We start from the raw sequence: 22,181 nt of genomic DNA, 5'->3' as shown, positions 1-22,181 counted from the left end.
CTCTACCATGTGTGTTCTGTTCTTATCCTTCAAGCTTCAACTCAAATGCCACTTCCTCCATGAGGCTCTTTCTGACTATAGTAGTCATGGCAATCTTCATGATCCTGTCTTGTGTCTATTCCTCCAGGTGGGCTTGAGTACCGTGAGAATGATATGATGTTGGACTCTGGTTTATTATTGTATTCCCAGGGCATGGTCTATATACTAAGTGCTCAGAAATTGCTGGTTAAGTGAATGAATAACTACTTTTGTAAAAATGTATTTAATATATATTAAATCAACAAAATACACCTTCCTGCAGGGCAGTCCCTTCAGAACTTTGGAGGACTTTTTAATTTCTTCTCCTTTCTGGTTCTCACAGTCACTACACAAAGAAAGCATGTCAGGTGTGGGAACTTCGACTCTGTAAAGGAAGAAACAGGGTGAGAGAGTTGTGTGATGACTGTATTCTTTACAATTCTTTTCTATCTTTTCAGCCACTCAGTTATAAAAATGAAAAGAATTAAGAATATTTAAATGCAGCTCTGGCGTTTAAAACACCATTACAACAGCAGATATTTATCTAGCAAAGTCTACAGCTTTTGAGGTTTAGGTTCTAGGATATATTGTGAGTAAGCAAATGATTTCTTACAGAGGAAATGCACCGAGCTCTGAAATTAATTACTCACCTGTTTTAAATATCAAGAAGATTGGAGAGTGGGATGCTTACCAAGATTTAGTGTAGATAGCATATTTTACAATAAATGAGAAAAGACAATACTCAGCCATTTATTTTGTTTCAAAGATAAAGTTTGACATTTTTATTTTGTGATTAAACACCCATGTGTCATGTATTATTTCTATAGGAATAAAACAAAAAAGGTTGTTTGTTCTAGGAAGCCACTGCATGTAATGACAGGCAAAAAAAAAAAAGACACTACATTTCTAAGTAAAACCCATTCTGCCTTTTCCTCTAAACAACCAAGAGATAACTAGTTATGAGAATCCTAAAGCACTAATTTCTTAAATAGTTATTTCTAAGCTATTATTTCCCAACCAACTGTAAGGGGCAGGCCCCACTGGGTGCACTGTTATCGCTATAGGGGCTTCTTGCTCAGGCGGGGTGATTTCTAGGTGGGAGCTCTGCACCTCTCCTGTCACATTCCTCCTACACAAATTCTGGGTCCCATAGACCTGCAGTCTACTGCTCCGAGCTTAGCTTCCATGCGATTTCCAGAGCTCCAGGATCTGGGCTCCATTCCTCTCTTTTCCACTTCTGCTCCTCCTCACCATCAGTGAATAATAATCCAGGTCATCCTTGTAAATGCAAGTTTTACATTTTCCTACTGACACAACCTATTATTAGCTGAAACATGCCCCTGTGTTTTGTAGAGACTGTGGGGGAATCCTCCCCCCACCACCCTGCCCTTCTTGCAGTGGATAGCTTATTGGCGAACATCTAATTGAGAAAGGATGAGAATTCCTTTTAGGGTCACATTGGGGAAGGTACTAGAGTTTGCTGAACACTGACTATATGCAAAGTAATATACTAAACACTTCATATATATTATGTCCCTCAGCTTCTGCAGTCTTTATTAGCCCCAGTTCACAGATGTTGAAGCTCAGGAAATTGAACCTCAGGGAGGTGAAGAGGGTTGCCTTAACTACACACCTAGCAACCTGAACTGGATATCTGATCCCAGAGCCCGTGCTTTTGTCAGCTATGCCATATAACAATCTTTCTTTCCACTGACCCAACTATATAGACTAGATTTTAAGTCCACTTAATGCAGTCAGTCTATCAACCTATGGTTTTAGGCCTGAACATAGACCCTAGATATCAGCTGTATTGGTTGGAGGATCTCAGCTCCCACATACACAAGACCAGTGAGATAATCCAGAAACATTATGCTCATGGTAGTGGAGGAAGAATAACAGAAGTAAGGCTAATGCTCATTTCCATCTCAAGCCTCTGTTTATATTACTTCTGCCGATACCTCACTGCCAAAGCAAGCCATAGAACTGATCAGTGAGCAAAGCAGGTCACCTTGCCCATGATGAGGGCACACTGAACTGTTAGTCACATGGCAAAGAACTTGGCCATGGTGAGGACTGAGTAATTAGGGCCAAATGATGCGATCTGACACAACAGATTTATTAACGTTTATATCTTTATTTTATACCCACCAACTACTGAAACCTCTTATTAATTCTAATTATTTTCAGCTGATTCTCTTTGGATTTTTCTTGAGTGGATGTTTTCATTTGAAAATAATGATCCTCTTTAAACTTTTTCTTATCCAAATAGTAAATATTTGGAACTTTGTAGGCCATGTGGTCTCTGTTGCAACTCTTGAACTCTTTTGTGGTAGCAGGAAAGTATCTATAAAGATAATGTAAATCAGTGAGTATGGCTCTGTCCCAATAAAATTTTACTTAAAAGAAAAACAGGCAACAAACAAACAAAGAAAAAATAGGCAGCCAGTCCAAGTTTGCTGATCCCTGTTGCTATAATCAATTCCTTTAGACTACTGTGTCTTGTTTCTTTTTTTTTAAGTATCTTGTTTCTTTTTTTAATTTTTTCTTTCTTTCCTTCTTTTCTTTTTGTAGTAGCAAGCATCGCTGCCATTTTCTTCATTTTAATGGGAATGCTTTCAGTGCTTTCTGTTTAAATATCATGCTTGCTATTGATTTTATATTAGGGAAGAGTTTTGAACTTCCAGTTTACTGAGTTATTAGAAATGATAGCTGAATTTTATCAAATATCTTTTCAGTTCCATCAGGGTCATGAATTTTATCTTTTCAGTAATTCCTATAATTTTAATGGATTTCCAACTGTCAAGCCATCCTTACATTCCTGGAATGTAAGGTCATACTATATCACCATTAAAAAAAAAAAAAATGCAGGGCAGCCCGGGTGGCTCAGTGGTTTAGTGCTGCCTTCGGCCAGGGTTGTGATCCTGGAGACCTGGGATCGAGTCCCACGTCGGGCTCCCTGTATGGAGCCTGCTTCTCCCTCTGCCTCTCTCTCTCTCTCTCTGTGTCTCTCATGAATAGATAAATAAAATCTTTATTAAAAAATGCAGCTGCATTCAATTTGCTATCCCATTCTTTAGGATTTTTATCTTTATTGCCCACTGGGAGGTCTTCTTAGACTCAAACACTCAAAAAAAACCACAGGCTCATCTAAACCTTTAGACTCATAAGACCATTATACGTTACACTTAGTCTGTATGTCCCCTGAAGAGTAGATGGAACATTACTTGCCAAGACAATAGCATTAGTTCCTCCTCTCAGTGGGAGTGGTCCTTACAGTCACCCAGGACCTATTCATTGAGCTCTCTAGATGAGATGGCTCAGATGTGAAGCACACTCTCATTTGGAGGGAATGGGCATGATCTTGGCTTAAAAGCCTTGTGCCTCAAAGTTGCCAATATCCCTTGAAAGAGCTTCATAGTTATAGCTTCCAAGACCCCTGTATTCAGAAGCCCAAGGCTGTGGTGTCCCCATGAGGAATTTTTAGATCATTTTGACTCCTGCTAGTCTAGATACATTTTGCCAATCAGGCCTAGTTGATGTTTTACCTTCCTTTGGTTTTCAGGGGAACAAAGGCTAAAAAAAATTGGTGGTAAGGCCAAATTCTCTTTCAGAAGGGGAAATGGTTAACACATTACCTATACCATCTACATTTGTAAGTGAGTTCATTCTTAATTTCCCCTTATTTGTGTTAGGGTTTTGGCCAGGGTTACCCTACCCTTCTAGTGTAAATCAGGAAGCTTTCCATCTTTTTCTTTACTCTGGAAGAGTATAAATAGTATGATAATTTTGTTGTTGTCGTTGTTCCCTACTCCTCCATGGAGAGCAAAGGATTTTTCAGTGATAAAACAGTGTCCAGGACACAGCAATAAGAACAGCAATTGGAATATTTCCCAGCCTTTTTGTGGTACCCAGAAACGGCTCCATACAGCACTGTTCAGAGTACCCATCATAACTTAAAGGGAAACTTTCACAACGTCTGAAGCTCTTGATGTCTTGCAGATGAAGGAGGAGGAAGTCCTCAAATTCCTTGCAGCAGGAACCCACTTAAGTGGCACCAACCTTGACTTCCAAATGGAACAGTCCATTTGCAAAATGAAAAGTAAGCATCTATGTCATAAATCTGAAGAGAGCCCAGGAGAAGTTTCTGCTGGCAGCTCATGCCATTGTTGCCATTGGAAACCTGGCTTATGTTGGCGTCCTATCCTCTAGGAATACTGATTGGTGGGCTATTTTTGCTGCTGCCACTGGAGCCACACCTGTTGCTGGCCACTTAGTCCTGGAACCTCCTGGTGCTTACTGGCCCTAGTGCTGACCACCAGCCTCTCATGGAAGCCTCTTAGCTAATCTGCCTACCATCCCTCTGTGTAACACTCTCCTGTGCTATTTGTGGACACTGCCATCTCCTGCAGTGACGAGGGCACTCTCTCAGCAGGTGTGCTGGGGTGGGTGCTGGCAAGGGCAGTTCTGTGCCTGTGCAGCCCCACTGCCCAAGTGCTCTGGCGTGGGGTCATGCCCAACTTCTGCTTCTAGGAGATGGTTGACAAGGAAGAGCAGGCTGCTGCTGAAAGGAGCTGATCTGATCCGGAGAAACCTCAGAGTACACAGACTGCTCCAGCTACCAAATTTACTGCTATTCCCGCCAATCCAGCAGGCTTGTCTGGAGGGAGTGGTGGCCTCTGTGTCTACTCAGCCTGGGCCTGCAGAAACCTGCGGCCCTCTACCCCCACTGAGGACTGGACCGCTGCTTACGGGTAGGAACAACCAGCCAGGGGTCTTAGACCATTTTTCCAGATTTTTTTTTTAATTTTTATTTATTTATTTATTTGAGAAAGAGAACAGGAGAGAGAGAGAAAGAGAGAGAGAGAGAGAGAGAGAGAGAACATCCATGGGAGCATGGAGGGAGGGACAGAGAGAGAGGGAGAAAGAGAGAGAATCCTGAGCAGGCTCCATGCTCAGCGCAGAGCCCCACCTAGGACTTGGTCTCACAACCCTGAGACCATGCCCTTAAACAGAAAGCAAGGCTCCTAGGCACAACCAACTGAGCCCCCTCAGGCACCCCTGTTTTTCCAGACTCTTAAGCAGAAAATGGAAATAAAAATTGTTGAATGAATTAAGTTCTGATAAACCTGTCTGGAAAATCTGGATCTGATGGCTTTTGGACATTAACTTTTTGGAATTTTCTGGTTTTTCTCATTTTAGTGCTCTTTTATCTCTTCTACTTCTTAATTTTTTATGTGCATGTTCCTAGAAAAGGATCCCAGATTTACGCTAACAGAGTAGTGAGATTGTACATTTTACCCATGTATTCTCTTTGAAAAAATTTGTAAGGAATTTGTATATTTATTATCTTCAGATATTCAAATTAGGCTTTTATTTATCAGTTCTGTGAATGGTTTTTCTTATCTTTCCAAATTAGCATTTTATGTACTTGCCTTCCTTCTTACTGGAACCCAATCTGTTGTTCAAAACCTGTATTGAGGATTTTTTTTCCATCAATTAATATTTTAATATGCATTCCAAAAAGTATGCAACAAGCCCACTTTGCACCTTTTTTTTTTAAAGATTTATTAATGAGAGACACAGAGAGAGAGAGAGAGAGAGAGAGAGAGAGAGGCAGAGACATAGGCAGAAGGAGAAGCAGGCTCCATGCAGGAAGCTCAACGTGGGACTCAATCCCGGGTCCTCAGGATCACACCCTGGGCCAAAGGCGGCACTAAACCACTGAGCCACTGGGGCTGCCTGCACCTTTTTTTTTTTTTTTTTTTTTAATAAAAATGAGGAAGAAAGGTGATACATACAAATTACAAAGACACATAAAATGGCCTTTACGTTTTCCACTAAGACTAAATTAATTAAAAATTCCACTGAAACTTCCACTTCTTCTGAAGTTTTTCTACCCTGGATACAGCCATCCAGCTCCTCTTTCTTCAAAATCTGACACCCACTGCCAGACCCTAAAAGCAGACTACCCTCTATCATATTTTACCAGTGTCTTTCTGTCTTCTTTTTTGATTTTTTAAAAGATTTTATTTATTTATCCATGAGAGACACAGAGAGAGGGAGGCAGAGACACAGGCAGAGAGAGAAACAGGCTCCATATAGGGAGCCCAACGTGGGACTCGATCCTTGAACTCCAGGATTACGCCCTGATCATGAAAGCAGAGCTTCACCGCTGAGCCATCGATGCATCCCATTAATAAAGTTTTTCTATTAGAACAGTTTAAGATTTACAAGACAACTGTGAATGTACTATAGAGAGTTTTCATATACCCCACATCTAGTTTTCCCTCTTGTTAACTGCTTACATTTGTTACATATATACATATATTTGTTAGAATTAGTGAATCAATATCGACACTTTATTTCTAACGAAAGCCCATGCCTTATTGAGATTTTCTTAGTTCTTTATGTTCTTTTTCTGTTCCAAGATCCCATCCAGAACACCTCATTATATTTAGTCATTTCTAGGACCCTTGTAGCTATGACAGTTTCTCAGACTTTCTTTGTTTTTGATGACCTTGACAGTTTTGAGTACTGGTTAGGCATTTTGTAGAATGTCCCTCCATTAGGATTTGCTTGGTGTTTTTCTCATGCTTAAACTGAGGTTGGGAGGAAGACCACAGAAATCGAGTTTCATTTTCATGACATCATATCAAAAATAATATCCATCAACATGACTTATCCCTGTCAATGTTGACCTTGATCATCTGCCGGAGACAGAGTTTGTCAGATTTCTCCACTGTAGATTTCTCTTTTCCCCTCTTTCTATACTGTACTCTTTGGAAGAAAGCCCTATAGACAGTCCACACATACTGTGGAGGCCATATCCCTCCTCCTGGTCCCGCTGGAGAGGACTATTCACAAAGGAGGTACTCTTGGAACGTAAAGCCAAATGCCAGTCAAGGAGCCCAGAATGCAATGTGGTATCCTGGCAGTTATTACAGACTGTCCTATCCAACCTATTGTGGGTGGACCGAATGACACAAACCTGTCCTGGAAATCTTCCTGTAGGCAGAGCAGGACCGAAGACAGCTGGAGTGACTTCGTATAAGATCAGGCCAAATGAGGTTTATAATCTATTTTATTGCTCCCTTATGTGTTCATGCTTAAAGAAAAATGACATTGATACTTACCTCTTCGCTGGTAAATTTACAGTATTTGCAACAGTAAAGGAAATAATCTGTCATCCAGTCTTAAATTTTTTTTAAGGAAGCTGGTATTGTAGAACTGATAATATAATAAAGAATTTCCCATGTAAATTATTAAAAAAAAAAAAGAGTGGGGAGTTATGTTCCACTTCCTTGTGGGCTGAGTATCTACATAAATTATTTGGGATTATTCTGCGTGGCACACCTGTCTCCCATTTATTTATCTATTCAATTATTTGTTTATATCAGTATGGACTTGTGGGTATTTATTTTACATTTTGGGTTGCAATCCATTACTGTTTATTTATTTGGTTGCTCAGAGTGTTCCAGCTTTGGCCATTGGGAACTGTTTCATTTGTCTCCTGTGTCCCTTTGACCCCATTACTGTGGCTCTTCTGTTTTTGTTTTGTGAGCATATTACTTTCTGGCATTACAGGATGTTCCAGGTCCCTGTTGTCTCTTTTGTGTGCCAGTCCTGGAATCAGCCATTTCTCCAAAGAATACTGATTCCTTTTACGGGAGTATGGGATTATAAGGCAAGACAGAAGCTAATTGCACATACTGCTACTAGGATTCTATTTTTCTTTTCAGTTTTGCAATTATATTTTTTATCTTCAAGAATTGTTATGCTTCCTTGCCATAATAGTCTGCTCTCATTTTATCAATGCAATGAAAGAATAAGAATTATTTTTTAAAAGGTATACAGAGGAGACAGGGGAGGGAGAAGATCTTTTGTCTTTTTACTCAGGGTTATTCATTCTGAATGTTCTATTTAAACCGCTGAGTATTTTTACCTATCTGGTAATATTTTGCTCTGCTGATACATATGAACAGTTGTTCAGAAAGATAATCTGAACTGTGATGGGTTCCAACGGAACCTTTGTAAGCCAGTGCAATTTCTTTCTGTCCTTAACAAAAATAGAAGACAAATTTAGATGTATATTTTTTCTTTAGCAGCTGAGATTGAGTAGTTTGTTGAGGACAGGGATAGTGAGTGCAGGCAGCAGTGCCGAGAGCTACTTGGGTGGAATTTCAACTTATCTCAGGAGCCAGATCTCCTTGTCTTGGAAGTTGGCCATCAGCCAGCACAGAGCCACTCTCTGGTCTCCATATCAAAGGAGACAGGCCTCTACATACTCTACATAGCAGCACTTTGGGACTACAGTGGATCTACTTCCTGTGTACCCCCTAGCCTGGTGAACTATTGAGTTGGCCCTAAATGCAAACTATTGGCTTCTGTTTCAGTTTCTACCTCTGTATTCTGCTCCCTTGGATGGAATTATTCAAAATAACTCTCTTTAGTTCCTGATTCAGTCTTTCTCCCCACGATCATGACAAGCTGTGCTCCTGCTTGTGACAGGTTCTAGAAACCCAGCCCAAGTTAGAGAGGCCAGGCTTCTCACCACCCATTCCCAAACCTGCCATTTTACTTAGACCTCCAAGGTCATTTAGCTAGTGAGGAATTCAACACATTCTCTTTGCATTATTATTCTGCCTCAGAGGCCGACCATTAAATAGTTAAAACTCTACACTCAAATGCTATTTCCATCATCTAGATAATCCAGTTTGGTTAATAGGTAAAATGGAATAGAGAAAGTGAACAAAATTCCTACTATGGCCATAGTGATGACTCAAAGTGAGGGTCAGGGTAGGGAAGGTGGGCCCCAGGAATTCAGAACAATGGTGGGTAGATGCAGAAGGATGTGGGCATCATGCCCACCTCACGGGTTTATTTCACAGCCCATTTGGTGGAAAAGCAGGCTCCAGCTCTCGTTACAGGTGTGCTGTCTCCAGAGCACATGGGAACAGCAGGCAGAGCTCCCAGCAGAGGCCCCACCCACAGACCCATGTGCTTTGGTTTGAAAGAATGTGTTTTCCAAATTGATTTCAGAAAAAAGATAAGCAAAGCAAAGAAAGAAACATTGCTCCACTTCTCATGATGTTTCATAAGAAGCAGACCAAAGGATCCTGTGGAGTACCTCTAAAAGTTCTCAATAATAATGGGGGATCTCCAATCACCACTGTTCATTAATTCAATCATCCCAATGGGGTTTCAGTTTGGCTCAAAGACCACAGCAATCTCTGAATAGAGTGTCATCTTAATTAAGAATGGTGACATAATTTTATGAAGTTTTGTTACCATGGGCCCTTTTGATAAGGTATTATTATTTTTTTAATTTATTGTCTTCAGTATCCTTCGAAAGAAGAGTTGAGGGTTTGTGGCAGGGTCAGGGTCAGGATGGGAGTGCCGGTTAGGATCCCGTTTCAGTCTTGACCTCCGGGGAACATTTGATTCCTCTGAGTGCTCCTTTCCTCTGGAAGGGCTCAGTTGGCACCTCCACAGTAAGGATTTTCCCATGTGACCCTATTCATATTGCCATCCTCCAATGCCCTCGATTGTATTACATGTGTTACTTTCTTGATAGTAATTATGAACCCCTAAATCTTCTTTTTCATGTATTCATTCATGTGTTCCTTGTCTCTCCTCTCTCTCACAAGAAAAAAAAGCTCCCAAAGTAGGGACCATTTCTGTCTCGTACAACTCTGCTTTCAGAGTCTCAAATAGTGAATGGCACGTCTTGGTTGAATAAACCCTTGAATTAAAGAATCGGTGGTGAAAATTGCATGTGGTGCTATTGTAGGCATCTCATAAAAGGACTGCAAATTGCTGACCAGCAAAGCTAAGGTTTGAGTATTTTCCCAAGAGACAGTATTGTGGCTCTACAGACATAAGTGTGGAAGAACAGACACCGGAAGCCAGTGAAGAGTTTGCTGGATGGCAAATCATGCACTCACATTATAAGTTTTCCAGTAATAAATGACATCAAACATTGATGTCAGTGCCATCAGAGAATCTTAACAAAATTCATACTTAAGTTTTACAAACATTTCAAAAGTCCAAAAACAGTTACTATAATTTACTCTGCATAGAATAGAAAACTATTGATGGAAAGATCAATAAAACCACCTTATACGTGAGATTCAATCATCTAAGGTTACCATATAAATTAGACTGAACATTTCTTACCTAAAGAAAACTTTATTTTAATAAATAATTCATATAATATTCTATTTTGCTAATTCAGTCAGGGTGATAGTGAAATATCTCCCCCTTTGGTTTTCATAGTGTTTAAATTTCAGCTAAAGATAGCATGATATAAAAGATACCTCTCAGCTTGCATGATTATGATGCTGTGGAATCTTTTGCCTTCCATTACTCAATTTAAAACTAGGAAGGAGCAAGATTTAAAGTGGTGGATTAATTTTACAAGGCCATGAGAGACACAGTCTTTTTTTTTTTTTTAGAAACACAGTCTTTTGATGATACTCTTATTTTCTGACTGAAACTTTTTTTTTCCTATCATTTCTCTATATCCTGTTTGTGGTTTAAAAATTCTGATCACAAAGAATGATAACACACACTAAACAATAATTAAAACAGAATAATCTTAACATCTATTCATCATCAAGTGTTCAAGTTTCCTAAAACATGATTCACCATGTTACTAAATCCAGGAGGTAGCTACTTTCACATGGTTTGCTCCAAGGTATAGCCCTTTGTAAATGAATATTACTGATTATGACTGAATCTGTTGTAACCAGTTCATGGAACTGCTACAATCAGGGTATTGATCAAGTGTCACTATTGTTAGTTACTTCATTTGCTCCTGATATTCAGTCCTACTAAGACAGACTCATGTTCTGTGGCTCCAGCTTGAGGTTTCTTCTGTTCAATTCAGAAAAGGCAGTGGTTGCATAGCAGACTGGGTTTCACGGACATAGCATAAGATCGCTATAAGACATTATATAAGCTCTGTTGAACAAGAGGAAAACCAGTTAATTTTTGCTTGAAACACCCTCTACTTCTCTTTGCCTTTCCTGTTTCTCTTCCTTCTGGTCTCCCTTCCTTCCTTCTCTCCTTCCAGTACCTATTGGATTTCACCTATGCATGAAGCCCACTGTGAGGTAACTACACATGAACACATTGATGGAAGACCCTATTGTCATGCCTAGAACAAAGCAGATTGTTCTATTTGGGGGGAAAATAGAATCAGGTACATGATTTTTACCTTTGATGCTGACATAACTGAATCTTTTATTTGGACCTAACCTAGACACAAGTCAATTAGTCTAAGCTCTCTTCTTGTGTCATAGAATCCTCAATAAATGATTCTCCATCTTTTGTTCAAATGAATGAATGGATTTTGCCATGGTGCAATATGACATGAAAAAAGATCTGTACTATCACTCAGAAAATGTTGAATAATTCACAAGACAGTATATATAAAGAACAGTGTAGTAGGAAATGCATTGGAATGGAAATAGGCCTGATTTCAAGTCCCAATATTGTCACCAGTGTCCCATGTAACCTTGAGTCAATCACTCCCTTCATATGAATCTTACTTTCCTCATTTGAAAAAATGAGAGGATTCTTTTAATCAAAAGTGACAGAAACCCAACCAAAACTAGTTCAGGCAAAAAGAAAATTTTTTGACTCAAGCATCTTCTGGCATGGCTGGATTCAGGTTATTAGGCCGTATAACAGGAACACTGTCTTTCAGCTATTTATCTCTTTTTTGGCCTCATGTCCCCTCCAATAGATGGGCTCTGCCATGGGCCCAAGGGAAAGAGTCACTGTAACTTTAAGCTTGCATCATCCTGGGTTATTAGCTCTAGAGAAAAGGAATTTTATTTCCTAAGATCTGTATACCAATCTGAGGGAAAAACTTAGATTGGGTCTGCTCTGGTCCTATGTCTATCCTTTGGACCTATTTCCATTGCTAGGGTAGTAGGTACCACTTTCTGGCCGAAGAAAGGAACTAGAAAGTCTTGGGATAGCACAAATGTACTCAGACTTTCCAGACAGTTGGTTTCTCTAAGTCTCTACTAGGTTAGGAGATACTGAACCAGAGAGGCATTTTACCTTTAAAGCAAAATGATTGCCCATTTGCTTTGCTCATCTAACTGCCCTGTCCTAGCAGATGACAATGAGTTTGAATACTTAGTAGGAGGGTTTCTAAATTTCAAAGAGATGAAGTGCTTGCCCAAAGTGAAATGGCTAACTTATGACAAAATCTGGGCTGAAACTCACATCTGCCTTCTCTGATCCAGCATCCTCTCCATACCACCAGGCTTTTTCTTCGGTCAGTCACATAATACTGATTTACCATCTATGCCTATGGCCATGGGGCTAGTTTAGAGTCAGATGACAAGTTAGTTCCTTCTGGGTCCCACGTGAAAACTTTTTATTGTAAAATTTATATTCCTAGAACATGGGCATTTTTAGAGCATCATGGTTGATGAGCTCAGTCAAATATTACTGTGTCAGTCTCAGAGGATGTGCAGAATGACTATGCTGAATTATAGGACCTTTTACAAGAAATGCAGTCCAGTCATTTCCAAGCACACACAAAATCAAGATATGGAATGTGCACTTAGGAGATCACAGGCCAGCAGTTAACTCTTTGGAACCTTAATTTCCTTATCTGTAAAATGAGAAAGTTAGATAAAGTGACTTCTGAGGTCCTCCTAAAGTCTGTGAGTACCTGCCTTAAGGCCCATTGAATTTCCTTCAGACTGTAGACCCATGGACAGAGATAATAATTTTAATTAACTTTAATATTAGTTAAAAATTACAGTAAATGGAGCACCTACATGCTCAAAGTATAGGGGCCGTGAGTGTCTGTCTTGCTTGGCTTTATCTCCAGGGCATTGGCAAAATCCTGCCCCCTAATGCAGAGGCTGGGCCTGGCTTGCTGGTTCCTGATACATTCACTTTGCTTCTGGTTCACATCTCTCCAAAAGGATATATAACAACCTAGCAAGAAGTGGCTTGTTTTAGCTGTGATCAATGGCCTTCTTGTATGTCAGTTTTAAAAGGAAGAAGAGTGAAAGTCCTGGCCTTGTAAAGAAGGGATTGAAGGTATGAGGGGGGCAGGCCATTAGGAGGCCAGGGAATCAAAGCCACACTCTAAGCAGCTGGCAAATTGGTAGGGGCTCAGTCTCATAAAGAACACCTGTCTTTTCATTGTTAGTGTGGTCAACACAGAGTTCATGTGGCATTCACACTTTGACCTCAGGAAAATACTTTTGGTTAACCACCAAGAGGGAGCCCTACTTCCTTCTCAGAGCCTTCCCTGACTAATTTGTTCAACTGTGACATACCCACATAGCCTGGAAGAACCAAGTGAGGTTAGCTGAGGTAACTGACTGGCCCACAGTTCCCATGGCACTCTGTTGACAGTCTACATGTCATTTCATTTCTTTCTTATGCTAATAAGCCAGTCAGTAATAGACTTTCTAAAGCTTAAGTGACGTATTATAAATGTCAAACTACTTCTTGGGCTCATCTTACATTTTCTGTTCCAGTACAAAGTTGTCAGAAGCTGAAAGATCTTGAATCCACTAAGACTCCTACCGGTACCTGATGTATAATAGAGATATAGAAGTATATGTAATTATGCTACTTTTTTCTTTTTGGTAACATGTTTTAAGGTGTTCCAGTGAAAGGTGTTATTTAATACTTAATTTCTTAGAAATATAAAATGTGTAATGATTATATGCTGTCCTTAGCCTAAAATGGGAGATTTCTGTCTATAATTCTGTATTGGTGCTTGGGCTGCCTTTCCTGGAAAGGGCCTGGGGGATGATGGTGACCAGGTCATACCAGCCTATCTGTAGGCTTACTTTATCTATCTGTCCATCTACACACATCCATCTTCTGTCTACTGGAACAAAATATAATGTAAGATAACAAGATATGTATTTACTCATTCAATTATGCACTAAGCATGTGCTACATGCTGGAGACCACTCTAGGTTGTGCAGATGCACCAGAAAACAAAACAGGCAAAAATCTCTGCCTCCCTGGAGCTTACGTTTTAGTGCAAGTGACAGATAAGCAAAGCATGTAGTATATCATACAGTTGTTGGTAAGAAAGTAAAATGGGTGACATTTGAGTAAGTCCTGAAAGAGAAGAGGGAGTAAGCCCTGTCAATACCTTTGGAAAGAGCATTTGAGACAGAAAGAAAAGTAAGTATGAAGGCCCCCAAGACAGGAGAGTACCTGGAGGGCTTGGGGAACAGGGAAGAGGAGGTCCCTGTGACTGGAGCAGAGGGAAGGAGGGAGGGAGCAAGTAGAAGAAGGTGAAGTCAAAGAGATGCGTAGGCAGAACAGATTAAGGGGAACTTTCATAGGTGCTGTACAGGTTGCCTTTTACTTTGAGGGCAAGGATGCCACTGGATGTTTTGAGCAAAGGAGTGACATAAGCAAACTTCTGAACAGGATGACTCTGGCTAGTATGTGAAGATTGTATTGTAGGAGTAAGAGTGGAGGTAAGGAAGCCAGTTAGGAGGCCATGGCATCTTCCAGATGATAGTGGCTAGGACCAGGATAGTGGCAGTAAAGGTGGTGAGAAGTATTCAGATTCTGGACACATTTTGAAGGTTGAACTGAGAGGATTTACTGACAGACTGTACATAGAATATGAAAGGAAATTCAGGAGTCAAAGATGATTGCAAAGTGTGTCTTAGCAATTCCTCACATGGTATTGCTACTTAATGAGATGAGAAAACCACAAAGAAGCAGGTTTTGAAAGAGAAGACCTGGAAGTCACTTTGAGGAAAGTTAAACAGAGAATGGGATATAAAAGTCTGGAGTTCAAGAGAGAGGTCAGGACTGGAGATATACATTTAGGAGTCAGTAACATATAGATTGAGCTGAAAGCCACAGGAAGGGATGACTTCACCCAGAGAATCAGCAGAGGCAGACAGAAGTGTTCCTGAACTGAGCTGGGGGCATGCTAATGCTGAGAGCTTAAGGAGATAATGGGGCACCAGCCAAGGAGTGGAATGGCCAGAGCAATGGGAAAAGACTAGATATTGTATACAGTCTTTCACCATGGAACAGGAGATAATTAAACAGTGTATTCGTAAGCTCATTTTCCATTATTGTCCTCTTACTAGAAAAATGTCTGTATTATAGGCTGGGAGTTGGACAAATTAAAACTATAAGAATAGGGTAATATGATGTCATCTGGTCAGAGAAATCTAACTGGGGATGCCTTCCCATTATTTTTTCCTAGTTTATAAGAGGCTGCACAGTGAAGTTTAAAAGTTGAAGCATTTGATTTAAAAACCATGTGGGTATATTTTTCTGCCTAATTTAGAAGAAGTCATTAGTATTCTCAACATATTTCTACGGAATAACAGCAAACAAAGTAAATTTAGGCTACTTGAAAATAGGTTTCAGATAACTTCCAGAATAGAGGGGAATCTGAGTTTGTGAAAAGGAACTTTGATCAAATCCATTGACCTCATGGTTAAATTCACTACCCTTTCTGATTGGATAATGTTCTAGTTCTATACTGAGAACAATTAGGAAAAGTGCTAGAGATGCTATTAATGTTGGAAAAGAAATTCTAAGGTTTATTAATTAATGTTTTTAGCACAATTTTCTAGTTACAGGCATTCCTTGTTTTATTTGCTTCACTTTATTGGGCTCTGCAGATATTGTAGGATTTTTTTGTTTTGTTTTGTTTTTTAGTTTTTACAAATTGAAGATTTGTGGCAACCCTGTGTCGAGCAAGTCTATGGGTTCCATTTTCCCAACAGCATTTGTTCACTTCATGTCTCTCACTTGTTGGTAATACTTGAAATATTTCAAATGTTTTCATTATTATTATATTTGTTTTGGGGACCTATGGTCATTGATCTTTGATATTATTATTGTAATTGTTTTGGGGTGCCATGAACAGTGCTCATCTAAGATGGCAGACTTAATGGATAAATGTGTGTGGTCTGATTGCTCCACCAAATGACCGCTTCCCTCTCTCTCTCTCTCTCTGTCTCTCTATAGATAGGCAGAGACACAGGCAGAGGGAGGAGCAGGCTCCATGCAGGGATCCCGACGTGAGACTCGATCCCAGGACTCCAGGATCATGCTCTGGGCTGAAGACTGGCACTAAACTGCTAAGCCACCCGGGCTGCCCGCACATCTCTTACTTTAAATCAAATACTAGAAATGATTAAGCTTTGTGAGAAAGGCATATTGAAAAATCAGAGAGGCAAAAAAACTAGGCCTCTTGCATCAAATAGCCAAATTATGAATGCAAAGGAAAAGTTCCTAAAGGAAATTAAAAGTGCTACTCCACTGCATAAAAAATTGATATGAAAGCAAAACAGGCTTACTGCTAATATGGAGAAAGCTTTATTGGCCTGGATAGAAAATCAAACCAGCCAGAGCATTCCCTTAAGCCAAAGCCTACCACAGAGCAAGGCCCTCACTCTTCAGTTCTTTGAAGGCTGAGAGAAGTGAGGAAGCTGCAGAAGAAAAGTTTGAAGCTGACAGAGGTTGGTTCACTATAGGTTTAAGGAAAGACACCATCTCCAGAACATAAAAGTGTAAAGGGAAGCAACAAGTGCTGATGGAGAAGCTGCAGCAAGTTATCCAGAAGATCTAGCTAAGATCATTCACCAAACAGCAGGTTTCCAACATAGCTAAAATAGCCTTTTGTTAGGAAAAAAGATGCCATCTAGGACTTTTATAGCTAGAGAGGAGAAGTGAATGCCTGGCTTCAAAGGACAGGCTGACTATCTTGTTAGGGACTAATGCAGCTGTTGATTAAGTTGAAGCTAATGCTCATTTACCACTCCAAAAATCCTATAGCCCTCAAGAAAGATGCCAAATGTACTCTGCCTATAATCTCTAAATGGAACAATAAAGCCTAGATGAGAGTATACCTGTTTACCACATGGCTCACTGAATATTTTAAACCTTCTGTTGAGACATACTTCTTGGAAAAGAAAGATTCCTTTCAAAATATTACTATTCATTGACAGTGTGCCTGAGCACACAAGATCTAGTCTGCAGCCCACGGATCAGAGTCATTTTGGCTTTCAAATATTATTCTTTAAAAAATTCTTTAGCTACCATAGATAATGATTCCTCTGATGGATCTGGGCAAAGCAAATTGAAAACCTTCTGGAAAGTATTCACTATTCCAAATGCCATTAAGAACATTAGTGATTCATGGGAAGAGATTAAACTCTCAACATGCACAGGAGTTTGGAAGAAGTTGGATGACTTTGAGGGTTTCTAGACTTCAGTGGAGAAAACCACTGCAGATGTGGTAGAAATAGAAGTGGAGAGTGAAAATGTGACTGAATTGTTGCAATATGATGGTAAAACTTAAATGAATGAAAAGTTGCTTCTCATGAATGTGGAAAGAAAGTAGTTTCTTGAGATAGAATCTATCCATGGTGATGATGCTGTGGAGATTATTGAAATGAAAGAAAGGATTAGAATACTATAGAAACTCAGCTGATAAAGCAGTAGAAGGGTTTGAGAGGACTGACCCCAATATTGAAAAAAGTTCTGCTGTGAGTTAAATACTATCAAAATACAGCATAGAATGCTGCAAAGAAATTGTTCATGAAAAGAAGAGTCTATCAATGTGGCAAATAACACTGTTGCCTTATTTTAAGAAATTGCCATTCACCTCCCAACCTTTAGCAACGACTGCCCTGATTATTCAGCAGCCATCCAGCATGGAGGCAAGACTCTTCACCAGCAAAAAGATGGCAACTCACCAAAAGCTCAGTCATGATGGTGAGCATTTTTTAGCAATAAGGTATTTTAAATTAAGACATGTACATTTTTTAGACATCAGGCTGTTACACACTTAATATAGTGTAAGTATAACTTTTAAACAATGTAAGCAGTAGTGAACATTGTGGTGAATGCCTAGCTGTGTTGCACAGATGCTTGTGTGGCTCACCATTTGATCTCTTGTACTGTTCTCTGTCCTGGATTAGGTACCATCATCATTAATGGCAAACCTTTATGTTCAGGTTTGTGAGCCCCATTTTTTCAGTGTCCTCGATAACTTGCCCTGAGAAACCAAAAAATTCATTTGACTTAATTTTGTTTTATCACTGTAGTCCAGAACTGAACCTATACTATTTCCAAGGTATGCCTGTAGTTAATTTAAGGAAATGCAACTAAATTATATTTAGGAGTCAATGACTAAATGCATATCATCAACACCATTTGTTAAAAGCAACCTGTATATGTCATTCTACAAGTTTCATATTTGTGAATTTTTCTGGATTGAAAATGAAACATCTGTTCCTAAGGAAAACACATCAATCTAATAAGAGTTTGACTGGGTTCTCTTCTGAAGCACCTGTATAATTATCCTGCTAAAAGTAACGACTCACTTTCAGGATATGACTCAACAGCAATTTGCTCTTAATGAAACACACTTCATTCAATAGTGGACGGTGTCGTGATTTCCTCTCAAAGATTTGAAAAGCTCCCTAAAGGTAAGAAGGTGTGATGTTGATAAAGAAAAATGAGTAACAAAATTTTCTCTGAAGAAAAAACCTCTTTTATGAAACATAAGGGCAAAGATGCTTAATAAGGATTTGGGGATCTAAATACACACTTACTATGATTCAACCCAAAGGGATACATATTCTCATATTCTGTGAATCATCACTGTGGGAAGAAAATAGCTCCCACTCTCACACATGAGATCTGCTCCCTCCTTGGGGAGGAAAGTCATTCCCCTTATATCTAGAACTTTGTGCATTCTCAAAAGACTGGGCTTTTCCCCAAATCCCATCTTAGATTCCATACTGGAAAGTACTTGAAAGACATGTGGTCAAGAAAGTGGTTTTACTTAGATTTTTATTTATACATGTTTTGCATAGCTCATCCTATTTTTGGAAGGCTAAATAAGAATACTCATATGATAGATTGGAAGGTGTAACTCTCCCTGTAAATGTTGAGCCTTATACTTTTACTCAGTACAGGGAGTCCAAACAGGGAAATGGAAAAAATCAGATGTGCTGTGCTCTGTTTTAATTTCTAATGTTGTAATAAATGGAATTACCACCACTGTCAAACAGCCTCACTGTAGGGATGTGTGTATGTGTGCAGCGGTGGTGTGAGTTTCTTTATGGTTGTAAGCACCTGGGTATGTTGCACAGATCACTGTGTGACTCATGGTTTGTTGTTTTGCACTGTTCCCTGTCCTGGATTGGTCATCATATTTGTTGATTGGCAAACCTTGCTCATGTTTGTGAGCCTGCTTTTCTGTGTCGCCTTTATAATTTGGTAACAAAGAGCTGCCCTATTTCTGTTTGGGTACTTGGTTAGTGTGTTTGCAGGCAGTTTATTGCTATCCTGTGGCATTTTAAATATTACTTCTATTAAATACGATAGTATTGTTTTCTATTTCTTCTGACAGTTCTGCTTTATGATCTCATTGTAATTGACTGGCAATACAGCATATTCCTTATGTTAGTGAATGATAATCATTACAAAAACACTGGAGCATTTTCTTTCTAAGACCAGTAAGTCGAATTAAATTGGTATGTACTTAACTTTCAATTATAAGATAGGTCATTTTTCAAAGATTTTGAAGTAACACAGAAAACTTGCTACACATGAGGAAATTTAAATCTGTATCTTCAAAGAGTTTACGTTTTTTATATGAAAAATAGCTCATTGTTAGAATGTTCCTTTGATGCAAAAAACTAAAAATTTTCATTTTTATTAATGACTCCTTTTTGAAATGCCCTCAGAAGTAGCTGATCACTATGACAGCTGTAAAAAGTGACCTACTAACCTGCTTTTATTAAATGATTTAGAATGACTGTCCCTGGTTCTCTCAGTAATTCCAGATTTGTGCTGACAATCAAATTAATACTAACGGTTTGCCTTTCATAAATAAAACAACTGCAAAAAAATAATCTCTAGATTGACAAAGTATTTACATGATATGTTTAGTTAAACAAGAAAATAAATGCATTCGTTTTTTTTTTTTTTTTTTTTTTAAAGTTGGCTCCTTGCCTGAGCTCAACTCAGGGCTCAAATTCAGGAACCTGAGAGCAAGACCTGAGCTAAGGTCAAAGGTCGGGCACTTAACTGACTGAGCCATCAAGGCACTCCCATTTGCTTCTTTTTAAAATAAAATGTATTTGCAAAATTTTTTACTTGAGTTACAGCTTCTAAAACTAAGTAATCTACAAAGTTGATTCAGTGTTTCATTTTAAAGAGTCTGCATTGTAAAGCCTTGACTAAAAAAGTCTTAGTGAAAAGCAACAGGTTAAAAATAATTTTCCTTCTTTGCTTTAAGAAATGAAAAGTTCAGGTCCATGAAAGTGTATAAGTCAGAGCTGCTTCACACTGAATAGAATGTGATGTTAATGAAAACTTGAGATCCACGCAATCCTCTTGGTTTTTTTCAGTCTCCAAAACAGGGTGATGGCTTAGAATCAATGTTGTTAGTGGTGACTAACCCTGACCCATTTAGAAATGCTTATTTCATAATTCCTCCTATTTACAGGGGCTTCATACTATGTCTGAACACAGTGCAAACAGCAGCAAGTTCATCCACATTTAGAGACACACTAGCTGGCATTCGTGATTTAAAATGAATTGCCCTAAGGTTTTTGTAAAGTTAAATGTCTCCTTTCCTTTGGCAAAACTTATTCTAAAAGAATATGAAGTAAAAGCTGAATCTTTAGAAAATATTTAGAATGTTTAGAAAATAGGCTATATATCTTTTTAAATATTAAAAACCAAATTCTTAAAAAAAAGGCAGGATAGATACTCAGAGCATATTTAAATGTAGAAGTCAACTGGGACAAACTGTAACATAGCAAATTTTAGAGTATCTTTTTTTGTAGATATTGTATTTGGCAATGTGCAAGAGGAAAAAAGTGGGAAGTGTACCTGAATTTTTCTCTGGCGAGTTGACAGTTTATACATTAAGGCAAATATGGAATTTTTTTTCCTGTCACACTGTCAAAAATAAATACTAATATAAATATTATATATTATATATATTACTAATATATATATAATATATATTACTAATATAAATACTTTATATTAGGTAGCAAATATTACTGATACAATTCAAAGCCATGTTTCTTTCCAGTAGAATACATAGGCAATTTCATTATAGAGTTCTGAAATCATGTTGAATCAAATATGATTTAACTCTCTACAGTCAAGAATTATCCTTACCCAAGAATGCCTGGGTGACTCAGTTGGTTAAGCGTCTGCTTTCAGTTCAGATCATGATTCTAGGGTCCTGCGATTGAGCCCCAAATTGGCCTCCCTGCTCAGTGGAGAGTCTGCTTCTCTCTCTGCCTCTCCCCCAGCTTATGCGTGCTTTCTTTCTCAAATAAATAAAATCTTAAAAAAAAAAAAAAAAAGAATTATCCTTACCCAAAGAGAGGCCTGATCTTTACCCTGAGCTCCTGTGTTATGATCTAAGTCCTTGAAATGTTCTGTCTGACAAGAGTATCTGTTTATTTGGGGCTTTGGGTCACACCAAATAGTCTAACAATGTGATTTATAGTGAGAGCTTTGGGCCAGGAGGTATCATCTCAACCTCTGGAGGGGCTGGTGGCTGAAAGTCAGCCACATAGGTAGGCAGTCAACCGTGTCTGTGTGACCAAGCCCCAGCAAAAACTCTGGACACCAAGGCTCAGATGAGCTTCCTTGCTTGGCAATACTCCGTACACACTGTCATACATTGTTGCCAGGAGAAGTTAGTACTGTCCATGACTCCACTGGAAGATGACAACTGGTGGCTCACATCTGGAACTCTCTTGGACTCTGCCCCATACATATCTTTTCTTCACTGACTTCAGTCTGTATCCTTTCATTGTAAAAAAATCATAACCGTGAGTATAACAGCTTTCAAGGAGTTCTGCGGGTCTTTATAGTGAATTATCAATCTGAGGGTGGTCTTAAAGATCCCTAGTATCTGCTGTTGGTGTCAGGAGTGACTGCAGTTTTAGGAACTGCCCCCCTCCAAAATTTATATAACCTCCCCCCTCCCAATTAAGAGATCATTTCATGCTTGAGAATATTTTTTTAATGATTTTATTTATTTATTCATAGAGACACAGAAGAGAGAAGCAAGCTCCATGCCAGGAGCCTGATGTGGGACTCGATTCAGGGTCCCCAGGATCAACCCCGGGCTGCAGGTG

General features: G+C 39.1%; 1 protein-coding gene across 1 annotated transcript in view; it reads left to right on the top strand.

The window, feature by feature from the left end:
- SLC25A48 (solute carrier family 25 member 48) overlaps positions 1-19,407 on the top strand; it is a 76,179-nt gene extending 56,772 nt beyond the window's left edge. Inside the window, exon 7 of the mRNA XM_072728551.1 lies at positions 16,024-19,407. Within this exon, the coding sequence (XP_072584652.1) occupies positions 16,024-16,080 (57 nt within the window). The 3' untranslated portion in view covers positions 16,081-19,407. The remainder of the gene's footprint in view (positions 1-16,023) is intronic.
- Positions 19,408-22,181: the final 2,774 nt, after the last annotated feature.

The sequence above is a fragment of the Vulpes vulpes genome, chromosome 12, assembly GCF_048418805.1.
Source record: "Vulpes vulpes isolate BD-2025 chromosome 12, VulVul3, whole genome shotgun sequence".
NCBI classification, from domain to species: domain Eukaryota; kingdom Metazoa; phylum Chordata; class Mammalia; order Carnivora; family Canidae; genus Vulpes; species Vulpes vulpes.
The sequence above is the reverse complement of the archived record's forward strand: the minus strand, read 5'-3'. Positions and strand labels throughout refer to the sequence as shown.